This window comes from Bos indicus x Bos taurus, chromosome 8 (assembly GCF_003369695.1).
Source record: "Bos indicus x Bos taurus breed Angus x Brahman F1 hybrid chromosome 8, Bos_hybrid_MaternalHap_v2.0, whole genome shotgun sequence".
In the NCBI taxonomy this organism is placed as follows: Eukaryota; Metazoa; Chordata; class Mammalia; order Artiodactyla; family Bovidae; genus Bos; species Bos indicus x Bos taurus.
Window position 1 is genome coordinate 79,138,433 of NC_040083.1, and position 27,981 is coordinate 79,166,413.

Genomic DNA, 27,981 nt, shown 5'->3' on the forward strand with positions numbered 1-27,981 from the left:
GCCATTTCGTCCTCCAGGGGATCTTCCCCACCTAGGGATCAAACTCCCATTTCCTGCATTGGCAGGAGGATATCAGAGCCACCTGGGATTACCTCTTAATGACTAATAGTGGTAAAGTTGTGTTTTGTTTCCTACCCGTTCTAGTCACTAATGTAACCCCACTTTAAAACCAATCATTTTATTAATTTTAGGAAAACGCTAAACCAAAGGTCTAAAAGAAAAAAAACAGCTTGATTCTGCTGTATTTTGTTTCCATTTTTCCTCTCGAAATCCCCAGACTTTCTAGGAAACATAAAACCGGTGTCAAGCTGCAGAGCTGGGGTCTTCATTCAAGGACCCAACCTCTAGGATCTGCGCACACTTCCATCCTTTCCTCATTCCTTCCTGTCACCTTTCTAAGAATTTCCCAGGTAGCCGTGCGGGGCGAGGAGGGGCAGGCTCTGGGGCCCCCAGGCTCCGCCCCTTGCTTGGAGCCACCCATTACCCAGGATGCGGCCGCAGGGTGGAGAAAGAATGTAGCTTCCGGTCTCGCGATCTGCTCTAATCCCGCGAGAAGAGATGGCCAACGGCCTAATGTTGGCGGTGGCGAGGAAGGGGGTGTGGCCGAGGAGCGCGAAGTCCTCAGGCGTGAGGGAGAGGAGGCGGGGTCGCGCGCACCAGGCGTGCGCATGCGCGCACGAGGCCGGTCGGGCAGGGCGGAGAGGGGAGGGGGCGCCGGTGGCGGCCGAGGAGGTGTCGTTATTTCAGCGGTCTGGACGGTGCGTGGCGGCGCGGGTGGCCACGAGAGAAGTAGGTAGGGACCGCGGTGTGCAGCCATTGAGACTTCCTTCCTCCCGTGCCTTAGAGCCACAGCCCCCTGCGCGTGTGGCGGACCCTGGGGAGGCCAGGTCACCCTGCGGCCCCGGCCCTCCCGCCGCGATTCAGGTAGGAGCTTCGGGCTTACTCGTGCCCGCTCCCCTCCGAGGCCCTGCCCTTAGCTGGTGTTACCCGGGCGACGACCTGGTACCGGGCGTGCCCGTCCTCGCGCGCGACGACAGCCCTGTCCTTGCTTCCGTGCCCGTGGAGCCGGGGCCCGGCCGGGCTGACCCGTTTGGGGCGGGTCCCCTCTTTAGGTGCTCCCCCGCCCTGGGCCGGCGGTAAGCTCCCTCGCGCAATGCCCCCACCCCCACCCCCGAGACAGGCTGTGCGGGGGTCTGGCCGGCTCGGGAGAGGTTCTCCCTGTGAGCTCCGGGCAGGTGAGGGACCATCTTGACTTGAGTAGTTGCTGCATGGGGTCTTGGACTTCGAGAGGGGACCTTGAAGAGTGCCTTGGTTATGTGTGGCCAGTGTTAAAAGTTGGAACTCTGGAGGTGGTTCTTTTTGGGCCGCTGGTGGGATGGTTTGTGATTTTACTTCTCAAGTAGGCACACTGATTAGGAGTCCTGGTAGGTGATGGGCTATCTATTATTAAATGAGCAGCAGCAGTATTAGTTAACGTGAGATTTAATTGCATTAAGGTAGTTTTTCACAGAGCTATCCTCAAACTCAGAAGATCTCTGCTTCAACAGTTTAGTAAGAGTTTCATCCAATACTTAAACATAGTTTGCAAATACTCTTGCCCTGAAAGCTGCATCGTCTCTCTTAACGATAATATTAATTTTATAGGCGTAATGGTTATGAAAGCTTCTGTAGAAGATGATGATTCAGGATGGGAGCTCGGTATACCAGAAAAGATGGAAAAAAGCAACACAAACTGGGTGGACATAACCCAAGATTTTGAAGAAGCTTGTCGAGGTGAGTTTGAATTTTTGAATTAGAAGTTCAAAATTTGGGAAAGGGTATAATAAAAATGTGGATTGTGATCTTTAAACTATCTCAATAAATGGAAAAAATAATCAACATGTAAGTGTGGTTTATTGCGTTACCACACTTATTCATTCTCTATCCTCTGATTTTAACTTTCATTTAAAACCAGTTTTTATAGATATTGCATTAAATACAGATGTTGAGGCAGTTTCATCTGTTAACGTTTTCTAACTTTAACAGGTTAGCGTGCACATAGCAATAATTTCAAATTGGAAATACAAATTCTGTCGCCCTAAAGATGGGAGTATTATTGTATATTTGAGGTTTGAAAATAATTGGATCATGTCATTCTCTGCTTGAGATCCTCCAGTGGCTTCCTGTTGCATGTAGAATAAAATTCACACTTGTTCCCTACGGCCTATATGATCTGGTGCTTGCCTCAGACCTTTTGTACCACTGCTCCATTAGGCTCATTATGTTAGTCATGAGGTCCTTATCTCATTAAATACACCAAGGTTGTGTCCATAGGTCTTCAGGTGGCTGGCTCCTTCCTGACCACTTAAATGTTACCATTCCAGTGAGCTCTCAAAACAGCCAACCTAAGCAGATTTATCCCCTCATTCTCTTCTGTCCAACTCCACCCTAGTTGAATCCCAGTTTATTTTCTTTGTAGTACTTATCTACTGTGAGAAACCATCATTTTCAATTATTGTTTACTGTTAGCCTTACCCACTCAAACAATAAGGTCTGTGAGTGCAGAAATTATCCTAGTACACAGAACAGTGCCTGGCACTTAATAAGTTCAGTAAATGCTTATGTATAAATGACTGGAGCGGAAAGAGCCTTGAAGAAGGAGAGAAGGAAAATAAGAGAAAAGAACAAATGGTAGAGGGCTTGAACTTTAAGAGGATGGGATGGGATCAAGAACATTGTAGAGAAATTAACCTCAGAGAATGATAAGATGGTGAAGATTACACGTGTGTTTCTAAGTGGGCAGGGAGGAATGGTGGAGGGATTCACACATGATGGCTTCTATTTTCTTAGTGAACAGAGGGTTGGACTTTTAGTGAAGGTGTGTATTTAGAATAGTGCTCTTAAGAGAAGTAAAGACTTGGAACTGCAGATGAAAGGGAGCCAGGTGAATATAATCAGAGGCATAAATCATGTGCTTACTCTTCAACTGTTTTGAAATACATGTCCAGTTAAAGTACACCTAAGTGAGATAGTGGAAAAACCATTAGACTGAGAGTTGGGTGACTGCACATATATGTTTGTCTAAGGGAGAGAGAAATGTAAATTACAATGTAGCTTTTGTGCTCAGTGTTCTTCCACTAGTAAGTGGATCCCACCTATAATCTTACACAGATTTTAAGTGATGTGTATTAGAGGACTATCATTATGAACCTAAATAAGAAGGGTTTTATGAAGTAAATATGGCCTGAGTTACTTCCCTGGTGGCTTAGACAGTAAAGCGTCTGCCTGCAATGCAGGAGACCTCAGTTCGATCCCTGGGTTGGGAAGATACCCTGCAGAAGGAAATGGCAATCCACTCTAGTACTCTTGCCTGGAAAATTCCATGGACTGAGGAGCCTGGTAGGCTACAGTCCATGGGGTCGCAAAGAGTTGGACACAACTGAGTGACTTCACTATCACGTGCCCTGAGTTGGCTGTGAAGGAGTGGTCAAGATTCTGTTAAGTGAATGTGAGGAAAATTACTCTAAACTGAGATTTTTATGTTTAAGGAACAGTGAATAACTCTGCTTCTGGGAAGGAACCTTGAGTAGGACATGTGGTTTAATACCTTCTTCAGTGTTGATTGAGAGAGGGTGGCATTTTATTTTGTTACCAGCATCAAACTATCCTATTAATTCCCCCATAATTAGCCCTTGTACTGTCTCAGGTGGCTCAAATGAGAGGTATACTTCTTGCAACTAAAAAGTTGACATAGAATTAAACTTGAGTATGATTTTAGGACTAAAGGCTATTAGCAGTCTTTAGTCCATGGTATTAATAATTTGTTTAACTGTTGCAGTGGCTTCTCTTTGGTAATAGTGTGATGGCATTTGGCTTGACTTTTGTGATTCAGGGGGTGGTGGGGAGTACTGTAAAATACCCTGTCTACTGATGACAGCATTTTTCACGTACGTTTCTACTTATTCTTTTAGTGGCTCTCTAAAATCCTCAAATTCTAACTTTAATTATTTCTTGTATTTCCTATTGGTCAAATGGCACGTTCCTACCACATTTCCTATAATTGACATTGAGTCTTTTTTTTCTTTTCCAAAGTATTTTGAATGTATAGTGCCATCACTATTTATGTAATATATGTAATATATCATTTGTCTAAATAACACCTCTGAGCTTTGCTTCTCTGGGAAATCTTGCCTAATTCAAACCATGTCATTTTGTTACCGTAAAGCCTTTGTTCTTTATTTCTATTTTGTTGTCTATACTTAGGCACTTTCTGAATTACAAAGTCACAACTTAGAAATTTCACTTAAACATAAAGATCATAAAAAATACACTGCTGCTGCAGCTTCTGACTGCAAGATTCCTTTCCACACTCGTTCTGGAGAGCCAGCAACCTCTCCTGGAATGATGACACCATCACTCGTCTAGAGCTCAGAGGTAATCCAGAGTCAGCTATCATAACTTTCATTCTTTTTAAATTCTAGTTTAGGAGGATATGGGCCCATCCTCTCACTTATTTTCTTTTCTCTTTGATGACTTAGTTCATTCTTCCATCAATCTTTATAACAGATTTCACTGTTTAGGTTGGCTTCCCTAGTGTCTCAGATGGTAAAGAATCTGCTTGCTATGCAGGAGACCTGCGTTTGATCTCTGGGTTGGGAAGATCCCCTTGAGAAGTAAATGGCAACATACTGCAGTATTTTTGCCTGGAGAATTCCATGGATGGGCAGCCTGGCGGGCTATAGTTAATGGGGTTGTGAAAACTTGGACACAACTGAACAACTTAACACTTTTACTTTCATCACTGTTCAGGACTCCCCTTATCCATCCAGTTTCTTTAGGTCTTGCCTAGTACTTTCAGAAAACTTGTTGTTTTCGGTTCCCTCATTTAAAATCTAGGATGCTTTGGATGGGAGGGGAAGGAGGGGAGTTTGGGGGAGAATGGATACGTGTATATTTGTGGCTGAGTCTCTTGCTGTTCACCTGAAACTATCACGATGTTGTAAATCGTCTACACCCCAATACAAAATGTTAAAAGAAAAAATCTAGGATGCTTAAGCCTCTTACTTCTCTTTCTGTTCTGTCTTCTCGTACCCAGAACAATATGTTTGTTTGTAAGAATAAATGATATTCTAAGGCCATGTTTCTTCATATCCAGAGACTATCTGGATCTTGTACTTAAAAGTTTGAGAACCTGTGTTATATGTGAGTGATTGCCTGGAACCAGCAGAATTATGAACACAAGCACTGGTACTGTAGCAGTACTTGATTATGTTATCATCTGTTCGGTTTGGAATTTGTTTCTGTAATCTTCTAAACAGTCACAACAAACTGAAAGATTCTGAAAGAGATGGGAATACCAGACCACCTTACCTGCCTCCAAAGAAACCTGTATACAGGTCAAGAAGCAACAGTTAAAACTGGACATGGAACAACAGACTGGTTCCAAATTGGGAAAGGAGTACGTCAAAGCTATATGTTGTCACCTTGCTTATTTAACTTACATCATGCGAAATATCAGACTGGATGAAGCATAAACCGGAATCAAGATTGCAAGGAGACATACCAATAGCCTCAGATATGTAGATGACACCACCCTTATGGCTGAAAGTGAAGAACTAAAGAGCTTCTTAATGAAAGTTAAAGAGGAGAGTGAAAAAGTTGGCTTAAAACTCAACATTGAAAAAACTAAGGTCATAGAATCCAGTCTATCACTTCATGGCAAATAGATGGGGAAACAATGGAAACAGTGCAGATAGTGACTGCAGCCATGAAATTAAAAGAGGCTTGCTCCTTGGAAGAAACAGACATTACTTTGCCGACAAAGGTCCATGTAGTCAAAGCTATGGTTTTTCCAGTAGTCATGTATGGATGTCAGAGTTGAACCATAAAGAAAGCTGAGTGCCAAAGAATTGATGCTTTTGAACTGTTGTGTTGGAGAAGAGGAGATCCAACCTGTCAATCCTAAAGGAAATCAGTCTTGAATATTCATTGTAAGGACTGATGCTGAAGCTGAAGCTCCAATACTTCGTCCACCTGATGTGAAGAACTGACTCACGAGAAAAGACCCTGATGCTGGGAAAGATAGAAGGCAGGAGAAGAAGAAAACGACAGGATGAGATGGATGGTATCACCAACTTGGACATTAGTTCGAGCAAGCTCCAGGAATTGGTGATGGACAGGAAAGCCTGGTGTGCTGCAGTCCATGGGGTTGCAAAGAGTCAGACACGACTGAGTGACTAAACTGAACTGATTATTTTAAAAAGATTGCCATTGAACTGATTACATAGCATTTAACAATTATTATAAAAGAAGTATAGATTTTTGATAAAACTTTAATGGACTTTCACTCCACTCCCTCAATTCATGAACCCTGGTTTCAGAATCATTATTCTATGTGTTTGCTGCTTGTTGGAACCATTTAATTCTAGGAGAAAAAAGTTGAACAGAAATTCTCCTGGTGAAAGATCAGGGCAGCCTATAAAATATTTCTGAAGTGATTTTGGTTTGGGAAATGAATTATGTTTTCTGTGTTCCATACTATTAAGAATGTGTTTAGTGGTGGGTCATGGGTTTGCTGAGCAGCACTGGTAATTGTGGAGCACTCTTGTTCTCCACCAGGGGTGATTTTTGCCCTGGAGGGGACATTTGCCAACGTCTTGAGACATGCTTGGTTAGTCACATAACCCACTCCAGTATTCTTGCCTGGAAAATTCCATGGACAGAGGAACCTGGCAGGCTGCAATCCATGGGGTCACACAGCGTTGGGTATGACTGAGCACAGCATCACACAGCACAACTAGTGCGTACACATTAAGGATGCGGCTAATCATGTGATGCACAGAATAGCCCCACAGAAGAGTAATTTTTCTGCCCAAAGTACCAACAGTGCCGCTTAGTTCACTCTGTTTAGATTACTTTCAAGAATATTTAGCTATTTAATCTCTTTGACGTTGAATTTTTTAAAGGAAAGGAGCCTATGGATGTCATAAGACCAACAACTAGCATTTAAATAGCACGCAGTAGAAAGGAATGGGAGCTTTGTTGCATTTTAAAGGCTCTTTTTACTAGATTTCCCTGTTAATCTTGTATTGCGTATCCTGCTTTATGTTAGGAGCCTTGGTCAATAGAAAAGATGTCCTCAGAAGTCACCACTTTCCCCCTTTTAACTGGTTATTTTAGTAATCATGATCCTAAATAGCATGCTTTTATTGCTATTTCTTGATACCCCCATTCCCCTTTGGGCATTGTGGATTTCACACCCCCCCCCCCATGTAGTTATAGCTATGCAAATATTATTCATAGCTGAGCCAAAAAGTAAAATTGTTCCTTTTCCCTTCCTACCCAGTTCTGTTTTATGCAAAAAGTGTTTGCTCAAAAGATATGTAGTTTCATTAATTGTACTTTATGCTCTTCATCAATTGTCTGAATCATCTAACACATTTAGACATCCTATTGTTTTAATTCACCATAAAGAAATTTCTTTTCAAGCCTCTTACTTCTCTCCAGTCTGGATATCTTGTCTTTTATACCTGGTATAATCCTGCTGCTGCTGCTAAGTCACTTCAGTTGTGTCTGACTCTGTGCGACCCCAGAGACGGCAGCCCACCAGGCTCAGGGTTGCCATTTCCTTCTCCAATGCATGAAAGTGAAAAGTGAACGTGAAGTCACTCAGTCGTGTCTGACTCTTAGCGACCCCATGGACTGCAGCCTACCAGGCTCCTCTGTCCATGGGATTTTCCAGGCAAGAGTCCTGGCGTGGGGTGCCATTGCCTTCTCCGGTATAATCCTGAGATCTTGCTTAATCATCACCCTGGCGTTTGTTACTTTTCTCCCTGGTTTTGATTAGATACCTTTATTATCTTCCTGAGTAAAGCACATGAGAGATACAGTTTTTTGAGGCTCTGAATGTCTGAAATGCCTTTGTTCTCTTCTTCCACTTTATTGATAATACATCTGGGAGTGTGTGAGAATTTTGAGGGCATTGCTCAAATGTCTGATACTCTGATTACTGAACTTTCGTATGTAACCTTTTAGAATCTTCTTTTTGTTTCTCATGTCCAGAGCTTTCACAGTAGTGTGCTTTGTTTGATGACGCTTGAGCGCTTTCACTCTGATTTTTCAGTTCTGGGGAATTTTCTTGGATTACTTTATTTCTTGTTTTTTCCGTATTCATTTTATGGAGTACTTACTTTTTGCAGTTAAATGCTCTACCACTGAGCTATAGCCCCTAGTATTTACTTTTTGGATATTGGAAGATCTGTTTATTTAATACTTTGTTGCCTGTTTTCCGTCTCTTTGTAGTTTTCCTCAATGCTATGGAGGAATGTGTTCCCCCTGCCCCCAAATCATGTGTTGAAACCTAATGCCCACACACACTATGGTGGTATTAAGAAGTGGAGCCTTTGGGAGGTACTTAGGTCATCAAAGTGGAACCCACATGACTGGGATTAATACTCCTGAGAAAGAGACACCACAGAGCCTTCCTGGTCCCTTCCACCATATGTTCAGTTCAGTTGCTCAGTCATGTCTGACTCTTTGCGATCCCATGGATTGCAGCATGCCAGGCCTCCCTGGCCATCACCAACTCCCAGAGTTTACTCAAACTCATGTCCGTTGAGTCGGTGGTGCCATCAAGCCATCTCACCCTCTGTTGTCCCCTTGTCCCACCTTCAATCTTCCACAGCATCAGGGTCTTTTCCAGTGAGTCAGTTCTTCACATCAAGTGGCCAAAGTATTGGAGTTTCAGCTTCAGCCTTCCAATGAACATTCAGGACTGATTTCAATTCTTTGACGCTCAGCTTTCTTTATAGTCCAACTCTCATAACCATACATGACTATTGGAAAAACCATAGCTTTGAGTAGACGGACCTTTGTTGGCAAAGTAATGTCTCTGCCTTTTAATATGCTGTTTAGGTTGGTCATAGCTTTTCTGCCAAGGAGCAAGCGTCTTTTAATTTCATGGTTGTGGTCACCATCTGCAGTGATTTTGGAGCCCCCCAAAATAAAGTCAGTCACTGTTTCCACTGTTTCCCCATCTCTTTGCCATGAAGTGATGGGACCGGATACCATGATCTTTGTTTCCTGAATGTTGAGCTTTAAGTCAACTTTTTCACTCTCCTCTTTCACTTTCATCAAGAGCCTCTTTAGTTCTTCTTTGCTTTCTGCCATAGGGTGGTGTCATCTGCATATCTGAGGTTATTGAGATTTCTCCCAACAATCTTGATTCCAGCTTGTGCTTCATCCCACCCAGTGTTTCTCATGATGTATTCTGCATATAAGTTGAATAAGCACGGTGACAGTATACAGCCTTGACGTACTCCTCTCCGTATTTGGAACCAGTCTTGTTCCATGTTCAGTTCTAACTGTTGCTTCCTGACCTGCCTACAGATTTCTCAAGAGGCAGGTCAGGTGATCTGATATTCCCATCTCTTAAGAATTTTCCACAGTTTATTGTGATCCACACAGTTAAAGGCTTTGGCATAGTCAATAAAGCAGAAATAGATGTTTTTCTGGAACTCTCTTGCTTTTTTGATGATCCAGTGGATGTTGTCAGTTTGATCTCTGGTTCCTCTGCCTTTTCTAAATCCAGCTTGAACATCTGGAAGTTCACGGTTCACGTACTGTTGAAGCCTGACTTGGAGAATTTTGAGCATTACTTTACTAGCGTGTGAAATGAGTGCCAATTGTGTGGTAGTTTGAGTATCCTTTGGCATTGCCTTTCTTAGGAATTGGAATGAAAACTGACCTTTTCCAGTCCTGTGGCCACTGCTGAGTTTTCCAAATTTGCTGGCATATTGGGTGCAGCGCTTTCACAGCATCATCTTTTAGGATTTGAAATAACTCAACTGGAATTCCATCACCTCCACTAGCTTTGTTCGTAGTGATGCTTTCTAAGGCCCACTTGACTTCGAATTCCAGGATGTGGCTTTAGGTGAGTGATCATTCCATCGTGATTATCTGAATCGTGAAGATCTTTTTTGCATAGTTCTTCTGTGTATTCTTGCCACCTCTTCTTAATATGTTCTGCTTCTGTTAGGTCCATACCATTTCTGTCTTTTATCAAGCCCATCTTTGCGTGAAATGTTCCCTTGGTATCTCTTAATTTTCTTGAAGAGATCTCTAGTCTTTCCCACTCTATTGTTTTCCTCTATTTCTTTGCATTGATTGCTGAGGAAGGCTTTCTTATCTTTCCTTGCTGTTCTTTGGAACTCTGCATTCAAATGGGTATATCTTTCCTGTTCTCCTTTGCCTTTGCTTCTCTACCATGTGAAGTTAAAAAGAAGGCCGTTTAGGAAGTGGGCCCTTTCCAGACACTGAGTCTGCTGGTTCCCTGATTTTGAACTTCCCACAGTTGAGAACCATGAGAAATAAAATTTGTTGTTGATGGGTCACCCAATATATGGTATTTTGGTTATAGCAGCTGAATGGAGTTAAAAGACTTTGAATTTAATTTTTTTTTCCCGCTGTAATGTTTTTAATTTCTACTGTTCCGCACCACCCCCCCGCCCCCGAATATCTCTCTCTCTTTTTTTGAATATCTCTTTTTAAATAAAAGTAAAATTTCCTGGTTTTGTTTCAGGGTTGAACTATTTTATCTCTAAGGATAATAATATTTCTTTTGAAATTTTGCCTACATAGTGTCTTTCTTCCAACTTGCCTTTTTAAGTTTATTTTCTTGGTTTCTATCTTCTGTGTTAGAGGATTACTTCAGGTATCTGAGAATCCTTTGTTGCCTCAGGGACCAAAAAGCCAACTTGAATTTTTGAGCAGGACTCTTCTGCTGTGCATGTCAATGTCAGGTGATCTGACTTGGTTTTTGTGTTGGAGAACCCATGGTGTCAGTTACATAGCTCCTTCCTCTTCGAAAGATTATATTCTGTAGATAAAATTCATCTGCTTGAGGTTCGACATTTGACTGCACGTTAAATAGGGGAAGAAGTCTGGAGTTGTCATGTATTCACTTAATGCCCCTTCTTTCCAGTACTGAACCCTAGCCTTCAAATAACCTGTCCGGGAGATTTTTTGGTTTGCCCCTTTCAAGGAAAATCTTCAGTATTACCCAAGGTGAGGGGAGGGGTAGTTATCCTGATCTGTACATTAGGGCAGGGCTTTGGGCTGTCTGATGGCTCAATTCTCCACATTTCAGCCTGTCTTTATCCTCACTTTCAAAGATGATTGATAAATCAGATTGATTTTGGCTTTCTCCACTGCTGGTAGCTCAGATGGTAAAGGATCTGCTTGCAGTGCGGGAGACCTCAGTTTGATCCCTGTATCAGAAGATCCCCTGGAGAAGGGAATGGCAACCCACAGTATTCTTGCCTAGAGAATTCCATGGGCAGAGGAGCCTGGTGGGCCATAGTCCATGGGGTAGCAAAGAGTCCGACATGACTGAATGACTCAAGCTTCACACTTCACTGCCAGTATTATTTTTCTCGAGTTTGCTAAGAAATTACTTGTGTGTCTTTTTCCTAGTTTCCCTAATTTCGTTGTATTATTTTTGCAACAACTAGTTTTTCTCTTCCTTAAGGTTCATAGTTTTCTTAAAAAATATTTTTTTTTCACCTTAATTATTGAAATAAAATTTAAGGAGGGAATTAAACGTTGTTGCATGTGTTCAGTTGGCCACCTTTATCCCAGAGGTAAACTTTAATTCATCTTTTAATTATTACTGTATAATGGTACTGGAGTCCAGCTGTGTCATAGATTCAATAGGGCCTTCATAGTGAAGAAAGCAGCAAATTTAAGCATCATTCATAATGTTAGTGTAGACATATTTAGAGATCTGTAACTTCAGTGTACAAATTATGTTCTCATTTGTAAGATGGTAAAATATCAAATAGTTGCATGTTTTTCTCATCCTGTTAGATTACTTTTTTCCAGGAGAATGAATATATGCTTCAAGTGCTTAGCACTACTGCAAATCCATACTCCAGGTACAAGTTATAGTTCATTGTTCATTTCCAAGGCAAAAGGGAGGATGTCCTAAGGAACTTTACGGAGTCATCTAGTAAAACCCTTCATTTTTCAGATGATGAACTCAGTGTCCAGAGTGATCTACTTGCTCCTAGTTCTCTGGAGTGTTCAGTGAAACTGGTACCCACATCTACTCTAAAGTTTATGATAAATTATTATAGCAGTTCTCAAATTTTTTGGCATCAGTTCTACTTTACATTCCTAAAGAATCCACCTGCCAATGCAAGAGACACAAGTTCGATCCTGGGTCAGAAGCAGTCCCCTGGAGAGAGGAATGGCTATTCACTGTAGTATTTTTGCATGGAAAATCCATGGACAGAGGAATCTGGTGGGATACAGTCCACAGGGTTGCAAAGAGTTGGACATGACTGAGCATGCAAGCACATGGGCTTTTTTAAGTGTTGTTTATGTGTGCTATATGTATATTGATGTTTATTAGAATTTGAAGCTGAGAAATTTTTAAAATATTTATTTGAAAATGATAATAAACCCTTTGCTTGTCAGCATAACATTTTAAAAATGAAAAATGTATTTTTCAAAACAGGACAACTTTGAAGAGTGGATACGCCACTATATACTATTTTCAAGTATACTTTTGAAAATCTCTGATGTAGGCATAATAGAGGGCACCTGAATTCCATAGCGGCTTCTCATTCAATCTGTTGCCACATGTTGTTTTGGTTGAAACATTAGAAGTAAATCTGGCCTCACAAAATGTGTAGTTAAAAGATTAGGGAACTTTTTAGGTAATTTGCTACTACACCAAAACTTTTAACAGGTGATAGTTTCTTAAAGATTAGTTTGCAGTGTGCAGTCTGAAAGCCTATCAGTGGACCTTTCATGCTCTGTTACATAAAGTATATTGGTCTCTCTGTAACTTTGGATCTTTTATCCATGCCTAATTTTGTGACATGCATTATCATTTGCAAAATATTGGTTTAGTGAGTTAAGCACATCTTCCAGGTGTTGACACACTTCATTATATAATATTAAACAAATTTGTTAATAATATCAGCACCAGTATAATCAGGAAAGCCTTTTTAAGTATTGGGACACTGTCAAGTTCATAGCAGCCGATATGTGTTTTCCAGAGTTCTGATTTTTTTTTTTGAAAGTTCAAATTTTGTCATTGGCAATAAATCTTATTGGTTATTTTCTTAAAGTGACAGACTCTTATTTTTTTAAAAAAACCTGCTATATTGTCAAGTTCAAATGACTATAACTTGTCATGTTCTTTCCAGTAAAAGTGGTGTTCCATGATAACTGTGTAAGAGCTTTTCTTTGAGACAGTCTCTTACTTTGGTAAGCAGAGGAAGTGTTTACATATGCTTCCTGTTTATCAAATAGAATATTAAAAAGATGTACTCAAGAGATTGAAATTTAATTAGGTATATCAGGACCAGCCCTAGGATGAAATGACTGAGGCATATAGGGTACAAAACTTAAGGTACTATCTGAAAGTACCTCGTTAAATTTTGCACCCTACATGCCTCACTTGCACTTTGGTCCTTGCCCTGAGATTAGTAATTTTTACTGTCTCCATCAAAGACTTGTTAAGTGAAAGTGCATGAAAATGAAGAATACGCTGTTTTGCTAGGGACCACTATCTTGATTTGTGCTGAAACTACAGTTCTGCCCTTTTCCTCTTTACACTATTGTTTTTGCATCATCATTGGAAATGTCAACACAATGAAAAAAAACTTTTAGTATTATTACAAAAGTAACTTTAACATTGGGCTTCCCTGGTGGTCCAGGGATAAAGAATCTGCCTGCCAGTGCAGGAGACACGGCTTTGATTCCTGGGTCAGGAAGATGCCTGGAGAGGGAAATGACAACCCACACCAGTTTCCTTGCCTGAAAAAGTCCGTGGGCAGAGGAGCCTGGCGGCCTGCAGTCCAGAGGGTCATAAAAGCATCAGACATGACTTAAAGACTAAACAAAAACAACAACTTTAATGTCACAGACTCCTGGGTTCTCAGACCATCTTTGAGAACTGTTGTATGTTCTGCTTTATTGTAATATTTTGATAAATGTTTCTCATTGATTTATTTGTTTTGGTACATGAAAGTGTTAGTTGCTCAATTGTGTCTGACTCTGTGACCCCCACGGACTGTAGCCCACCAGGTTCCTCTGTTCATGGGGTTTTCTAGGCAAGAATACTGGAGTGGGTTGCCATTTCCTTCTCCAGGGGATTTTTCCCAATCCAGGGATCAAACCTGCGTCTCCTGTGTCTGCTGCATTGCGGATAGATTCTTTACCCACGTGAGCCATTGGGGAAGGTACATGAAACTTTAAAAACCAAATGTTACTGAACTTGTAATAAACTAGGGGCATTAGTAAAATTCTGAAAACTGCTTGTTTATATCTTCCACAGGATTTGACCATTAACATTTAAGCTCCTTAAAAATGATACAGAGGTAGTTCTCATCCTCCTTGCACACTGAAATCATCTGGAGTCCTTTAAAACCACTGTGTAGGTCCCACTCTTAGAATTTAATTAGTTTGGGATGCTGATTGGACATTAGGATTTTCAAAAGCTCTCCAATTTATACTGATATGAGGCAAGGTTGAGAACAGCTGCTTTACAGGGGATAAACATTCTTGATCAGCTGTTTACTCAAGTGCTTTCTACCTTATTTAAATCAAGTGTGATTTTAAAAAATGGTTTTTGAACTTCCCTGGTGGTCCAGTGGTTAAGACTCTGCAGTTACACTGCAAAGGGTGTGGGTTTAATCTGTGGTTGGAGGACTGAGATCACCCTGTAAGCCATGCAGAGCAGCCAAAAGAAAAAATAGTCTTGACAGTGCTCCTGGGACAAAGAGAGATTAGATTATGATGCCAAGTGGTTTAAAAACAACTTGAAAAATAGCTTAGAGTTCTGTGGAGAAGTTTATATAGGGATAAATATATTAGCAATTTTTTTTTAATGAGTCTGATAATTCTGATTGTATTATTGTGGCCTGTGATGGGTGGGTCACTTACTAGATTCTCAGAAGTTCAATTTATAGTTACTATTTAAATATTCACTGCATAGAAGACATTATATTAGTAATTGAGTAGAATAATATGACCATTTTTTTAGAAAATGAAGTATAAAGGACTCTAAGCACATTTTCCAGGTGCTAATATTTTGTTTCATTTTTTTTCTTAGAATTAACAGTTAAATATAAATATGGTATTATTCAAAAGATTTTTCTCTTTGTTTCTTTTAGAATTAAAGTTGGGAGAACTGCTTCATGATAAGCTGTAAGTATTTGTATCCTTTGAAGTAGTGTAGTGTAATATTTCTACTTTGTCTTGTGTGCAGTAGTATTCCTTGAAGTCTGAGTAAATTTACCTTTCAAAGCTGTAAGTATAACACTAATTATATATTTTTTAACCTTGGTGAACTCTTTTGAGACAGCTGACTTTAGTTGTGATGGGAAGAGGTTGTACCTAGTGAAACTGTGACTTCTGGTCCTTTCCTTGAGAGTAGATGTACAGGATGTGAAATTTATTGAGAAAAGCTATTGGTTGCATTCACAACAAACTGTGGAAAATTCTTAAAGAGATGGGAATACCAGACCTACTTACCTGCCTTCTGAGAAATCTGAATGCAGATCAAGAAGCAACAGTTAGAACTGGACATGGAGCAACAGACTGCTTCCAAATTGGGAAAGGAGTACATCAAGGCTGTATATTGTCACCCTGCTTATTTAACTTATATGCTGTGTACATCATGAAAAATGCTGGACTGGATGAAGCACAAGCTGGAATCAAGATTGCTGGGAGAAATATCAATAACCTCAGATATGCAGATAACACCACCCTTGCGGCAGAAAGCGAAAAAGAACTAAATAGGCTTTTGATGAAAGTGAAAGAGGAGAGTGAAAAAGTTGACTTAAAGCTCAACATTCAGAAAACTTAAGATCATGGCATCTGGTCCCATCACTTCATGGCAAATAGATGGGGAAACAATGGAAACAGTGACAGACTTTATTTTGGGGGGCTCCAAAATCACTGCATATGTTGAGTGCAGCCATGAAATTAAAAGACGCTTGCTCCTTGGGAGAAAAGTTATGACTAACCTAGACAGCGTATTAAAAAGCAGAGACGTTACTTTGCCAACAAAGGTCCATCTACTCAAAGCTGTGGTTTTTCCAGTAGTCATGTATGGATATGAGAGTTGGACTATAAAGAAAGCTGAACGCCAAAGAATTGATGCTTTTGAACTGTGGTGTTGGAGCAGACTCTTGAGAGTCCCTTGGACAGCAAGGAGATCCAACCAGTCCATCCTAAAGGAAATCAGTACTGAATAGTCATTGGAAGGACTGATGACGAAGCTGAAATTCCACTACTCTGGCCACCTGATGTGAAAAACTGACTCATTGGAAAAGACCCTGATGCTGGGAAAGATTGAAGATGGGAGGAGAAGGAGATGTTAGAGGATAAGATGGTTGGATGGCATCACGGACTCAATGGACATGAGTTTGAGTAAACTCTGGGAGTTGGTGATGGATGGGGAGACCTGGCATGCTGCAGTCCCTGGGGTCACAAAGAGTCAGACACAAAGTGACTGAATTGAACTGATTGGTTGCATGTTATATGTGACAGGCTGGTTGATGACCAGAAACAGATGAGTAAATGCCTAGATAAAAGTAGATTGAGAATCCCTAGGTAAATGAAAGGAAATGCCTAATTATATGTATACTCCCGTAGCCACTGTTTCATACTGCTATGGCCAGACTCAATTTTCAAGGTTGGAGGTATGAAATTTTAAATTAGTAAGTGGACAAGATTGGATATTTGGTTAGGAGAAGTAGAATTTGAAATTTAGTTCTTCTAAGACTTTAGTGATATCAGTGTCATCTGAAAGAGTTTTTAAAACATAGGTTGCTGGGACCCGCCCCCAGAGTTCCTTATTTAGTAGGTCTAGTGTGGGATCACAGAAGTTGCATTTCTGACAAGTTCCCAGGTGAGATTGATGCTGCTGATCTAGGGACCACACTTTGAGAACATCATTATTTGATGCCACTGGCAGTTATAGGAAGGATGTAATGAAATCAGACCATAAGCTAGTTCAGGAAGGAACGTGACTGCTGACTGTGGAATAGCATTTGAGAAGGATCACAAGAGGAACATGATCCTTTTCGTTTCCCCAGGGTTTTAGTCATTGAGCCCAGGGATCATGATTACCAGCAGCCTACCATGACCATCTCTTAAAATTGTATCCTTTTAATCCATATTGTCTTTTAAGTGTCATTTCCACCCCCTAGCATGTACAGTCTTCTAGCCTTCTATGTAATCTACCTATGTAATTTACTTTCTTGTTGTCCGTTTTCTGCCACTAGAATGTGAGCTTCAGGAAGTGGTCAGATTTGTTTTCCTCCCTCATGTATCTCAAGTGCCTAGAACAGTGCCTTGCAGGTAGTAGTAGGCACTGAGCATTTGTTGAATGAATGGAATAGCTAACTTGTTGCTATTATAGTTTCTATGGCAGTGTTACTAATTAGACAGATATCTTATTGATCTAGGGTTTTAATTGTGCCCATAACAACTTTTCTTTAGTTGTTTTCATATAGTAATAAATGGATACTTTGTATTTTAACAGATTTAAACATTAGGGATGAAGCAAAACTTCCCATGATACCTTTTCCCCCACACAGTCTCCGCTCCTTGTCTGGAGATAGTCATTGTTATAAAACTAGTTAGTTGTAAATGGGGATATACGGAGCAGTATTCAACTATGCAGTTTTATGTAAAGGGCTCCAGCATCTGCCAAGGTGTCTGGAGCCAATCCACTGTGGATAGAAGGGGTCGACTGTATTGTACTGCAGATTTCTTTCCCATTCACTATATCCTAGAGTTCTTTCCATTTTAGTATGTAATAGTTCTGCCTTGTTCATTTTAAAATTGCTTTTTATTTTATAAAATGACTATGATAATTTGTTCATGGTGTCCCTATTGTTGGACTTTCAGATTGCAGCATTTATTGGTAGCATGGGAAAATTGAAAAATTAAGTGTGAATTTAGTTTATACAACTGCTTTATACATATACATGTGCAGATAATTTTGAAGACAGAAGCCTAGAAATCAAATGAATGGATTTTAATGGAGTCAGCCAAATTTCCCTCACAAAAGGCTTTATCAGTTTACACACCAACAGTATATGAGAGTATGCTTGCTTTTTAAAATTTTCCTTACTCCTCCCCCCAAAAAACCATCATTTTGTTTTGCATTACTTGATTACATTTTAATTTTTATTAGTAGTTTATATTTTCTCTTTTAATTGTTCATTTATGTCCTTTGCCTACTTTTCTTCTGATTATTTGCCTTTTCATATTTTTATGAGTTGGGCTTCCCATGTGGCTCAGTGGTAAAGAATCCACCAGCCAATGTGGAAGATACAAGTTCGATCCCTGGGTCAGCAAGACCCACTGGAGAAAGAAATGGCAACGCACTTCTGTATTCTTGCCTGGGAAATCTCATAGACAGAAGAGCCTGGCAGGTTGTAGTTGATGGGGTTGCAGAAGAGTCGAACATGACTTAGTAACTAAAACAACAACAAATATTTGTATGAATTAGTTGTATTTTCTGTATACTAACTTTTTCAAAATAGCCTGTATTAAAAGTATTTCCCCCAGATAATTGTCTATATTTTAACTGACAAGTTTATTGTTGCATGTAATTTTTTAATATTTTACACAGCTGGAGTAACCCAACTTTTTTCTTCATAGCTTTGTAAATTATTGAAAAATTTTTGTTCATTTGTTTGTCTTAGGTTTAGAACTTAAATCTGCCTGGAGTTTGTGTTTAATTGTGTAAATCAAAGATATCACTTTTTCATGGTAGTTAACCACTTACCTTAATAGTATTGATTGACTAATGCACTGATTTTCCAGTAATTGAAATTCCGTCTTTATCATCTGTAATTCTTACATGGAATTACATGGATTACATAAATCTGTGTGGATTTAGATTGTTTTCTCTTGATCTGTGTATGCTAGAATGCCTTTAATTAATACAGGTTTATAGTATCTGATCGGAGAAGGCAATGGCACCCCACTCCAGTACTCTTGCCTGGAAAATCCCATGGACGGAGGAGCCTGCTAGGCTGCAGTCCATGGGGTTGCTAGGAGTCGGACACGACTGAGCGACTTCCCTTTCACTTTCCACTTTCATGCATTGGAGAAGGAAATGGCAACCCACTCCAGTGTTCTTGCCTGGAGAATCCCAGGGACGGAGGAGCCTGGTGGGCTGCCATCTATGGAGTCGCACAGAGTCGGACATGACTTACATGCCCTAGCAGTAATCCATTGTATTAGGTTGGTGAAAAAGTAATTGCAATTTCAGACCATGAATTTTAAAGCATTATAACTCGGCTCAAACATATCTTTATTCATGAAAATAGAAACCATTACAATCAACACATTTTTGCCAATGAGAAATAAGTTTATTTCTGTAGCATAAAAATCCATGCTTTGGGACTCAGCAAACTTTTGGAAAGCCTCCTGCTGGTTGCAGAAGCATTTTCCCTGCATTAAGTTGTAGAGATGCTTGAAGAAGTGGTAGTCAATTGGCAAGAGGTCAAATGAATATGGTGGATGAGGCAAAACTTTGTAGCCCGGTTCCTTCAACTTTTGAAGCATTGGTTGTGTGATGTGTGGTCAGGCATTGTGGAGAAAAAGTGGCCCCATTCTGTTGACTAGTGCTGGCTGCAGGTGTTGCAGTTTTTGGTGCATCTCATCAGTTGGTTGAGCATACTTCACAGATGTAATGGTTTCACTGGGATTCAGGAAGCGCTCGTGGATCAGACTGGCAGCAGACTGCCAAACAATGATGGTGACCTTTTTTTGGTACAGATTTGGCTTTGGAAAGTACTTTGGAGCTTCTTCTCAACCACTGAGCTGGTCATCGTTGGAAGTTGTATACAGTCGACTTTTTGTAGCACATCACAATCCGATCGTTGTTGCACAGAATAAAAGGAGATAACACTTAAGAATGCTGATTTTTTTTATTTTTGGTCAGCTCCTGAGACACCTACTTATTGAGCTTTTTCCACCTTCCCAATTTGCTTCAAATGCCAAACCACCATAGCATGGTCGTCGTTGAGTTCTTCAGCACCTTCTCCTATAGTTGTAAGAGGATCAGCTTCGATGATGCTCTCAGTTGCTAGCTGTCAACTTCCAACGGCCAGCCACTGTGCTTCTCAACTTCAAGGCTCTCATCTCCTTTGCAAAACTTCTTGAACCACCACTGTACTGTACATCTGTTATGAGTTCATAGGCCAACTGCATTGTCAATGTTGCAAGTTGTCTCTGCTTTACCACCCATTTTGAACTCAGGAAAATAGCTCAGATTTTCTTTTTGTCTTAACATCATTTCCCTAGTCTAAAATACATATAAAATAAACATCAAGTTGTAAGTCATTAGCAAAAAAATGCAAAGTGAGAAGTGTGCATTAAAATGATGTATAACATAATCACATTTATTTAAGAATATTTTCTAGTATCAGCAATTTCAGTAGCATCAGTTCAGTTCAGTTCAGTTGCTCAGTCATATCCGATTCTTTGTGACTTCATGGACTGCAGTGTACCAGGCTTCCCTGTTCATCACCAGTTCCCGGAGTTTACTCAAACTCATGTCCATTGAGTCGGTGATGCCATCCAACCATCTCATGCTCTGTTGTCCCCTTCTCCTACTGCCTTCAGTCTTTCCCAGCATCAGGGTCTTTTCCAGTGAGTCAGTTTTTCCCATTAGGTGGCCAAAGTATTGGAGTTTCAGCTTCAGCATCAGTCCTTCCAGTGACTATTCAGGACTGTTTTCCTTTAGGATGGACTGGTTGGATCTCCTTGCAGTCCAAGGGACTCTCAAGAGTCTGCTCCAACATGTTCACAGTTCAAAAGCATCAATTCTTCGGCACTCAGCTTTCTTCACAGTCCAACTCTCATATCCATACATGACCACTGGAAAAACCATAGCCTTGACTAGACGGACCTTTGTTGGCAAAGTAATGTTTCTGCTTTTTATTATGCTGTTGAACTTTAAACAGCAGAGTTCAACAATGCAAAACCACAATTACTTTTCCACCAAGCTAATATATGTACCACATGTTCTTTATTGATTTATCTGTCAGTAAATATGTAGGCTGTTTCCATATCTTGGCTATTGTGACTAGTGCTGCTGTGAATAAAGGGCTGCGTGTATCTTTGAATTAAAGTTTTGTCTGGATATATCCCAGGAGTGGGGTTGCTGGGTTATAGGGTAATTCTGTTTTTAGTTTTCTCAGTAACCTCCATACTGTTCTGCGTATTTACATATTTATGTACCAACTTTCTTACATACTTGCTTACCATACTTACGTACCAATTTACATTCCCACCAACACTGCAGGAAGGTTCCCTTTGTTTTATAGCCTCTATAGCATTTGTTGTTTGTAAAGTTTTTAATGATGGCCATTCTGACTGGTATGAGGTGGTATCTTGTAGTTTTCATTTGAAAATCACTAATTAGCAGTGTTGAGCATCTTTTTCATGTGCCTATTGGCCATTTGTATTTCTTCTTTGTAGAAATGTTTAGGTCTTCTGCCCATTTTTCAGTTGGATAGTTTTTATTGTTGTTGAGATGTATAAGCTATTTGTGTTTTGGAAATTAAGCCCTTGTTGGTTGCTTCATTTGCAAATATTATTTCCCATTCGGTAGGTTGTCTTTTTGTTTGTTGATGTTTTGTTTCATTTTGTTTATGGTTTCCTTTGCTGTGCAAAAACTTGTAAGTTTGATTGGATCCCATTTGTTTATTTTTCTTAATATCTTACTGCTGCTGCTTTTCTGAGAGAAATGATGTAGTGTAACATAGATAGATGTCTTTTATTTTCCTAGTAATTTATTGGCTTAGACTAAGCAAATTAGAAAGTCAGTAGCTTGATGGCCAATCATACTTTCTTTTAGGTTCTTCATTTTTCATATCTCAATTAAAGATATACTAACTGTTCAGGCCATACTGTATCACAGCTAATAAGCCACTAATACCAGACCATCAGGATTTCTTTTTTTTTTTTTTCTTATGTAATTGCCAAAACTTTGGGCATTATAGATGGTGATGTGCCAGCTTTTTAGACTTTCAAGATGTAAAGAAAATGAAAAATACCTGCAAGTTACATTTGATAATGATTATTCCAAACATACTTTTCTAAGTGTTAAATAAAGAAGGCAAAATGAAATCCATTGCTGATCAGTTGATCTCTTTTTTCCCCCAAATCTTCTAATGTGCAGAGTTTTTGAAGGAAGAACGAAAAACAGCTTTTCTTTTAATTCTTTTCCTATAGTGCATGTAAAATGATTTGAGTGACAAGTACATGGAAGGAATTTTATGTTGAAGGAGGATTATTTAATTGAAATAGAAGTGATAGCAAGTTGTGGAGACTAAATACCTAGAATAGGGTAGTTATTTGAAGTATTCAATACTGTAATGATTTTTGTACCATTGTGGGAATCTGGATAAGCTTATTGGTTCAAATATAATTTGTAGAGTCAATTTTTTTTATTGCAGATTTGGTCTTTTTGAAGCCATGTCTGCCATTGAAATGATGGATCCCAAGATGGATGCTGGCATGATTGGAAACCAAGTTAATCGAAAAGTTCTCAATTTTGAACAAGCTATCAAGGTTGTTACCATTGTGCCTTTTGTGTTTTATTATTTGTTATTCATATGTTAAAACATTTTGATTAATAATGGAAATCAAACTTAGTATATCAAATTTTCTTAAATGCATCTCGGGTATGTAAACAAGTTAGTTATCTGTCTGGAAGTTTTAACAAAGGTCTCATTAAAAGCTTGTTCTAAATTTGTATATACATGCATTTTTAAAATTAATATTTGAAAGTGTTTTGAGTATAAATACCAAGGTAATTGATTAAGGATTAAATTTTAAATATATTAAATAAAATGCTTGTAGTGAACTAGAAATTTACTCAATGAGAATTGATTTAGAAGTTCATTCATAGTTGCCTCAGAGTTTAATTTTGCATAGTTTTTGAAGAAAGATATGTTAAATAAGTGGAAACTGTTAAAAAATTTATGACATACATCATTTTAAGGAAAATAAAAAAAAATTTTTTTTCTTTGTAAATAGTTTCAGTTCATTAAAATGCTTCATATTTATTAATGTTCAAAACTAATTTTAACTGTGCTTTTTAAATATTTGTTAGTTTGACTCATTTTTTTATAAAGGCCTTTATTCTATTTTATATTAGGCTTTTATTTTTAGTATTGACGACTTATTAAGATACATTATTTTTAAGAATACAGAGTTACTTCAACCCCTTAGTTTTATCAGATGATGAGATAGAGTTTTCTTAGAATTTATACTTTAAAATATTTACTGTACATAGTAACCATACATTTTTAAAAAGCTTATATGTCATATTTCCCCTTTCTTTTAGGATGGCACCATAAAAATTAAAGACCTCACCTTGCCTGAATTGATAGGGATAATGGATACATGCTTTTGCTGTTTGGTAAGAGTTAAGATAGCACTATTTGTTAATTTTAGAGCTGTGGCTTACTTGAATTACAGTTTGAAAGTATATACACCATCACTGAATATGAAATATATATAATTCTTGGCCTAGTAAGATGTATGTAAGATTATTAGGCTAAGTTATGCTCTAGGAAGCAGCTATTTTATCTTTTCATCTGGGTGATTTTAGGTTCTCATCTTCTGGAAGGATATTTTCTTTCCAAGAAAGATAATAATATACAGCCATTATCCAAAGTACCTTTTCTATTCTCCCGGTACCCAGGAAAACAAATCTGTAATTTAAAGGTTCTGTAAGTAAGCATGACATTTAACCAAAGAGAGTTTTGGATTGGCTTTGAAGAAATTTTTTTCCTATTCTAGGGAAAATTGAAGTAAACTGGCCATTTTATACTATGAGGAATTTTATTTATTTATTTATATATGTGTACTGGATAGATTGTCTTCCTAGACAGTGTGGTTTAATTGTGGGAAAACTCGCATGTGTACTGCTCTTCTCCTCCACCCCACCCCCACTTTCTGAGTGTCCCTTTCTTTTTTAAAGTTGATATTAAATCATTATTTTTAGACATAATATAAAATGTCTTCATTTGTGTGTCTGGTAAAATATTCATTGATTACCAGTGTGTATGAAGTATTTCTGTTAGGTGTTTTATGTGTATATTTTTTACTTTGGTCTTTTACATCAGCTCTGTGAGCGCTCTGGTATCATTCTTACCTATTTGCCTACTATTTGCCTGGAAGGGGCATAGTGAGAATCCTGATCCTTCCTGCAAAGCTCTTTCCCTCAGAAATATTTTTACTACTCTTTGGCCATTTGTAATTGTAGTAGAATAGGCTAAAAGGGGGCAAGATGGAGGATTTGTGTCAAAGTTGAGGAACAATTCTATAAGAGTATTGGGGCTGTATCTAAGTTTGGACTTTAATAGGCAGACAGTTTTTAGTCTGGAGAGTCTTCTGCACACTAGTAATACAAAATATGCATTTTAATTAAAGCAGTTTTCATGTGCATTTCTCATTTTGTAATGTAGTTTTCTTGCTCTATTGCAGAATTCTTAGACTAAGTAGAAATTAGAATAAACATGGGCAAATTATTTATGCTATTTCTTTATATGTAAGATGAGAAAAACACCACCTTTCTCAAAGTGTTAGGGAAAAAATGAGATAAGATACATGCAAAATACCTAGCATAGTACTCAAATATCATAGATTACTCAGTTTTGGTTGCAGTTCTTCTGGCTTCTAGCTCAGGGTACTTGGCCCATGGTAGTCACTCAGTAGAATAGTATTGCATGATTATTTTTGTGCTTTAGAATGATCCTTCTTATTGGGAGTATTGAAGTAGAGGTGGGAGGCAGGAAAACAGTTGGCTAGTTTCTTGTGGTAATCTAGGTGTGATATGAATCTCTTGACTGGATTAGTAGTAGTTCAGATGAAAAAGAAGAGTTGAATGAGTGGCTAAGAACCTGGTTGGCTCTAAAATTGAGAATTCCTTAATTTCATGGGTTTTTATTTACTACATTGTAATAGAATTAATAGTGTTTGGATATGAAGTAAGGAGGGACTCTAATTTCATTAATCTCTAAATATTTTGCAAACTGAATTATATAATAAAAGAATGCTTTCCATATCTATAACTTTTGGGTAATCATATTTTTAATTCTTGGAAGACTTTGGTCAATGAAAATGGATTCAGACGCTTTTCTTTTCTGATCTTCCTTTTAATCTTCTTTTAAGTCTTGTGACTAATCATATTTATTTGGGTCTGTGTCTGGCCTCTGTTGAATCAGACTTTTCAGACTTGTGCATTCTTTTATTTCTTTATAGATAACGTGGTTAGAAGGCCATTCCTTGGCACAGACAGTATTTACGTGCCTTTACATTCATAATCCAGATTTTATAGAAGATCCTGCCATGAAAGCTTTTGCTCTGGGTATCTTGAAAATCTGTGACATTGCAAGGGAAAAAGTAAATAAAGCTGCTGTTTTTGAAGAGGTAAGATTTTGTTATTTAAGAATTCCTGAAATTCATTGGCCACCTTCATCTTAATATGTATTCCGTCAGTACCATTCATTGAATATTCATTATGTACAGAGATACTTACTCTGGATGTTGTGAGGATTCACAAAGAAAATAGAAGAGATAAGCTTGTCCCTTAAGTCTCTTATAAATTATAAAAGTTAATTTCAGTCTTTGGAGGAAGGGAAAGGAAAACAAAAGTTATGAAGAATAGTTTAGAGTATAAACTTTTTCTTCCACTTAGTACCTCAAACTGAGGAAGTGTTTTACATTTTAGTCATAGAAAGCTTTTTCCATTTATCATTAAAAAAAATGATAATAAACTCTGTGTATTTTAAGGGGAGATGTGATAGCATTTGAAACTAAGTTATTTCTGTTTCTTTCATTTGTTGAAACCGTTAAGTTTCTTTTTCACACTGTTACTGATCCAGAATAAATATCTCAGGCTTCAGCAATGGTTCAGGGTGTAAAGCTTTTCTAAATTTACATTATATATGTGAGAAGAACAGCTAAGTATATGCCTGATGTGAGTTCCACATTTAAATGTGTGTCTTATGAGTTGTTTATGAAATACTAGGTATTTTTTAAACACTCATTGATTATTTAGCTATATATTTGAACTGATACAGGTAGAAAATCTTTAACATTTGGATGGAATTTTGTAAAAGATTAGTTTGAGTTAAAAAATGAGAAGAGACACACAAATTAAGTATTCCCAAAAGGACATTAAAAATCAGTGGGACAGCGAAAGGGTTTATTTACCAAATAGTTCTGGAATAATTGGTTGGCACCCTTGAAACTTACTTTATCAGCATTTTACATCTGCCTTAGTCCATTTATGTTGCCATAACAGAATACCGTAGCCTGGGATGGCTTACGAACAATTACTTATTTCTCATAGTTCTGGAGGCTGAGAAGTCTAGGATCAAGGCATCAGCAGATTTGGTGCCTGGTGAGGGCCTGCTTCCTGGTTCCTCTTTTAACTATGGCCTCACAAGGCAGAAGGAGGGGTGGGGAGTTCTCTGGAGTCTCTTTTATAAGGACACTAAGCTCAACATTAAGAAAACTAAGATCATGGCATCTGGTCCTATCACTTCATGGGAAATAGATGGGGAAACAGTGGAAACAATGTCAGACTTTATTTTTGGGGGCTCCAAAATCACTGCAGATGGTGATTGCAGCCATGAAATTAAAAGACGCTTACTCCTTGGAAGGAAAGTTATGACCAACCTAGATAGCATATTCAAAAGCAGAGACATTACTTTGGCAACAAAGGTCCTTCTAGTCAAGGCTATGGTTTTTCCAGTGGTCATGTATGGATGTGAGAGTTGGACTGTGAAGAAAGCTGAGCATCAAAGAATTGATGCTCTTGAACTGTGGTGTTGAACTGTGGTGTTGGAGAAGACTCTTGAGGATCCCTTAGACTGCAAGGAGATCCAACTAGTCCATTCTAAAGGAGATCAGTCGTGGGTGTTCTTTGGAAGGAATGATGCTAAAGCTGAAACTCCAGTACTTTGGCCACCTCATGCGAAGAGTGACTCATTGGAAAAGACTGATACTGGGAGGGATTGGGGGCAGGAGGAGAAGGGGACGACAGAGGATGAGATGGCTGGATGGCATCACTGACTCAATGGATGTGAGTTTGAGTGAACTCCGGGAGTTTTTGATGGACAGGGAGGCCTGGCGTGCTGCAGTTCATGGGGTCGCAAAGAGTCGGACATGACTGAGTGACTGACTGAATCTCATTTGAGGGTCCCACCCTCATGGATCTTCTAAAGGATCCATCACCCAGCACTATTATGTTGGAGGTTGTTTCAACATAAATTTTGAGGGCACCCAGTCAGTCTATTGGTTGATATGTCTTAAGTTTCAGTCTGTAGGTTCCCTCTCTTTTTTATTTTTTTAAGCCTTGCAACTCGTTGTTGAAAGAACTCTCCCAAAGGCTCCACCTCCAATTGCTATCACATTGGGCATTAGAACTTCATATATGAATTTGGGAGTGGGAGAGGGACACAAACATTCAGTTTATAACAACGTCAAAGTAAATTGTAGAGAGAGAAAATGTTTTAGATATAAAATTTGCTTAAAAATCAGAAGGCAGTTTATAGAAATAAAATGGTCATTAAATGTAAGATGTTTAACCTCATATTAGAAACGCAAGTTAAAACTGTGAGATACCATTTTTTTTTTACCTATAATAGGCACTGACATGCTAGGGGGATGTGTGTGTGTGTGTAGGATATGAATAGTCATTGTTTTCCTTTTTTTTTTAACTTTAAAAAATTTTAGTTGATTTGGAAATGTTTTCCAAATAACAGCAGTTAACAGTGATAGCACCAAGAACACTCAGATTCAGCTGCTGTTAACCTATCATGTCATTTTTCACTTTTTCTCTCATGTATGTATGTATATATGTATCTTTTTCCAAACTATTGGCAAGTGAGCTGTGTACATTTTGATCTTCTTCTCTGAGGCTTCCCTGGTGGCTGAGAG

At 38.8% G+C, this 27,981-nt stretch overlaps 1 protein-coding gene across 4 annotated transcripts in view; it reads left to right on the plus strand.

Annotated features, from left to right (window-relative positions):
* Positions 1 to 670: 670 nt before the first annotated feature.
* The window catches only part of NAA35 (N(alpha)-acetyltransferase 35, NatC auxiliary subunit), an 88,062-nt gene continuing 60,751 nt past the window's right edge, over positions 671 to 27,981 (plus strand). The window contains exons 1-6 of one of the 4 annotated variants that reach the window (XM_027550147.1): positions 671 to 924; positions 1,645 to 1,773; positions 15,165 to 15,198; positions 22,482 to 22,596; positions 23,375 to 23,449; positions 25,297 to 25,464. In XM_027550147.1, the coding sequence (XP_027405948.1) occupies positions 1,650 to 1,773; positions 15,165 to 15,198; positions 22,482 to 22,596; positions 23,375 to 23,449; positions 25,297 to 25,464 (516 nt within the window). In that variant the 5' untranslated portion in view covers positions 671 to 924; positions 1,645 to 1,649. Of the gene's footprint in view, positions 925 to 1,644; positions 1,774 to 15,164; positions 15,199 to 22,481; positions 22,597 to 23,374; positions 23,450 to 25,296; positions 25,465 to 27,981 lie in introns of those variants that run through there. The other 3 variants (XM_027550148.1, XM_027550149.1, XM_027550150.1) reach the window with 3 other exon arrangements.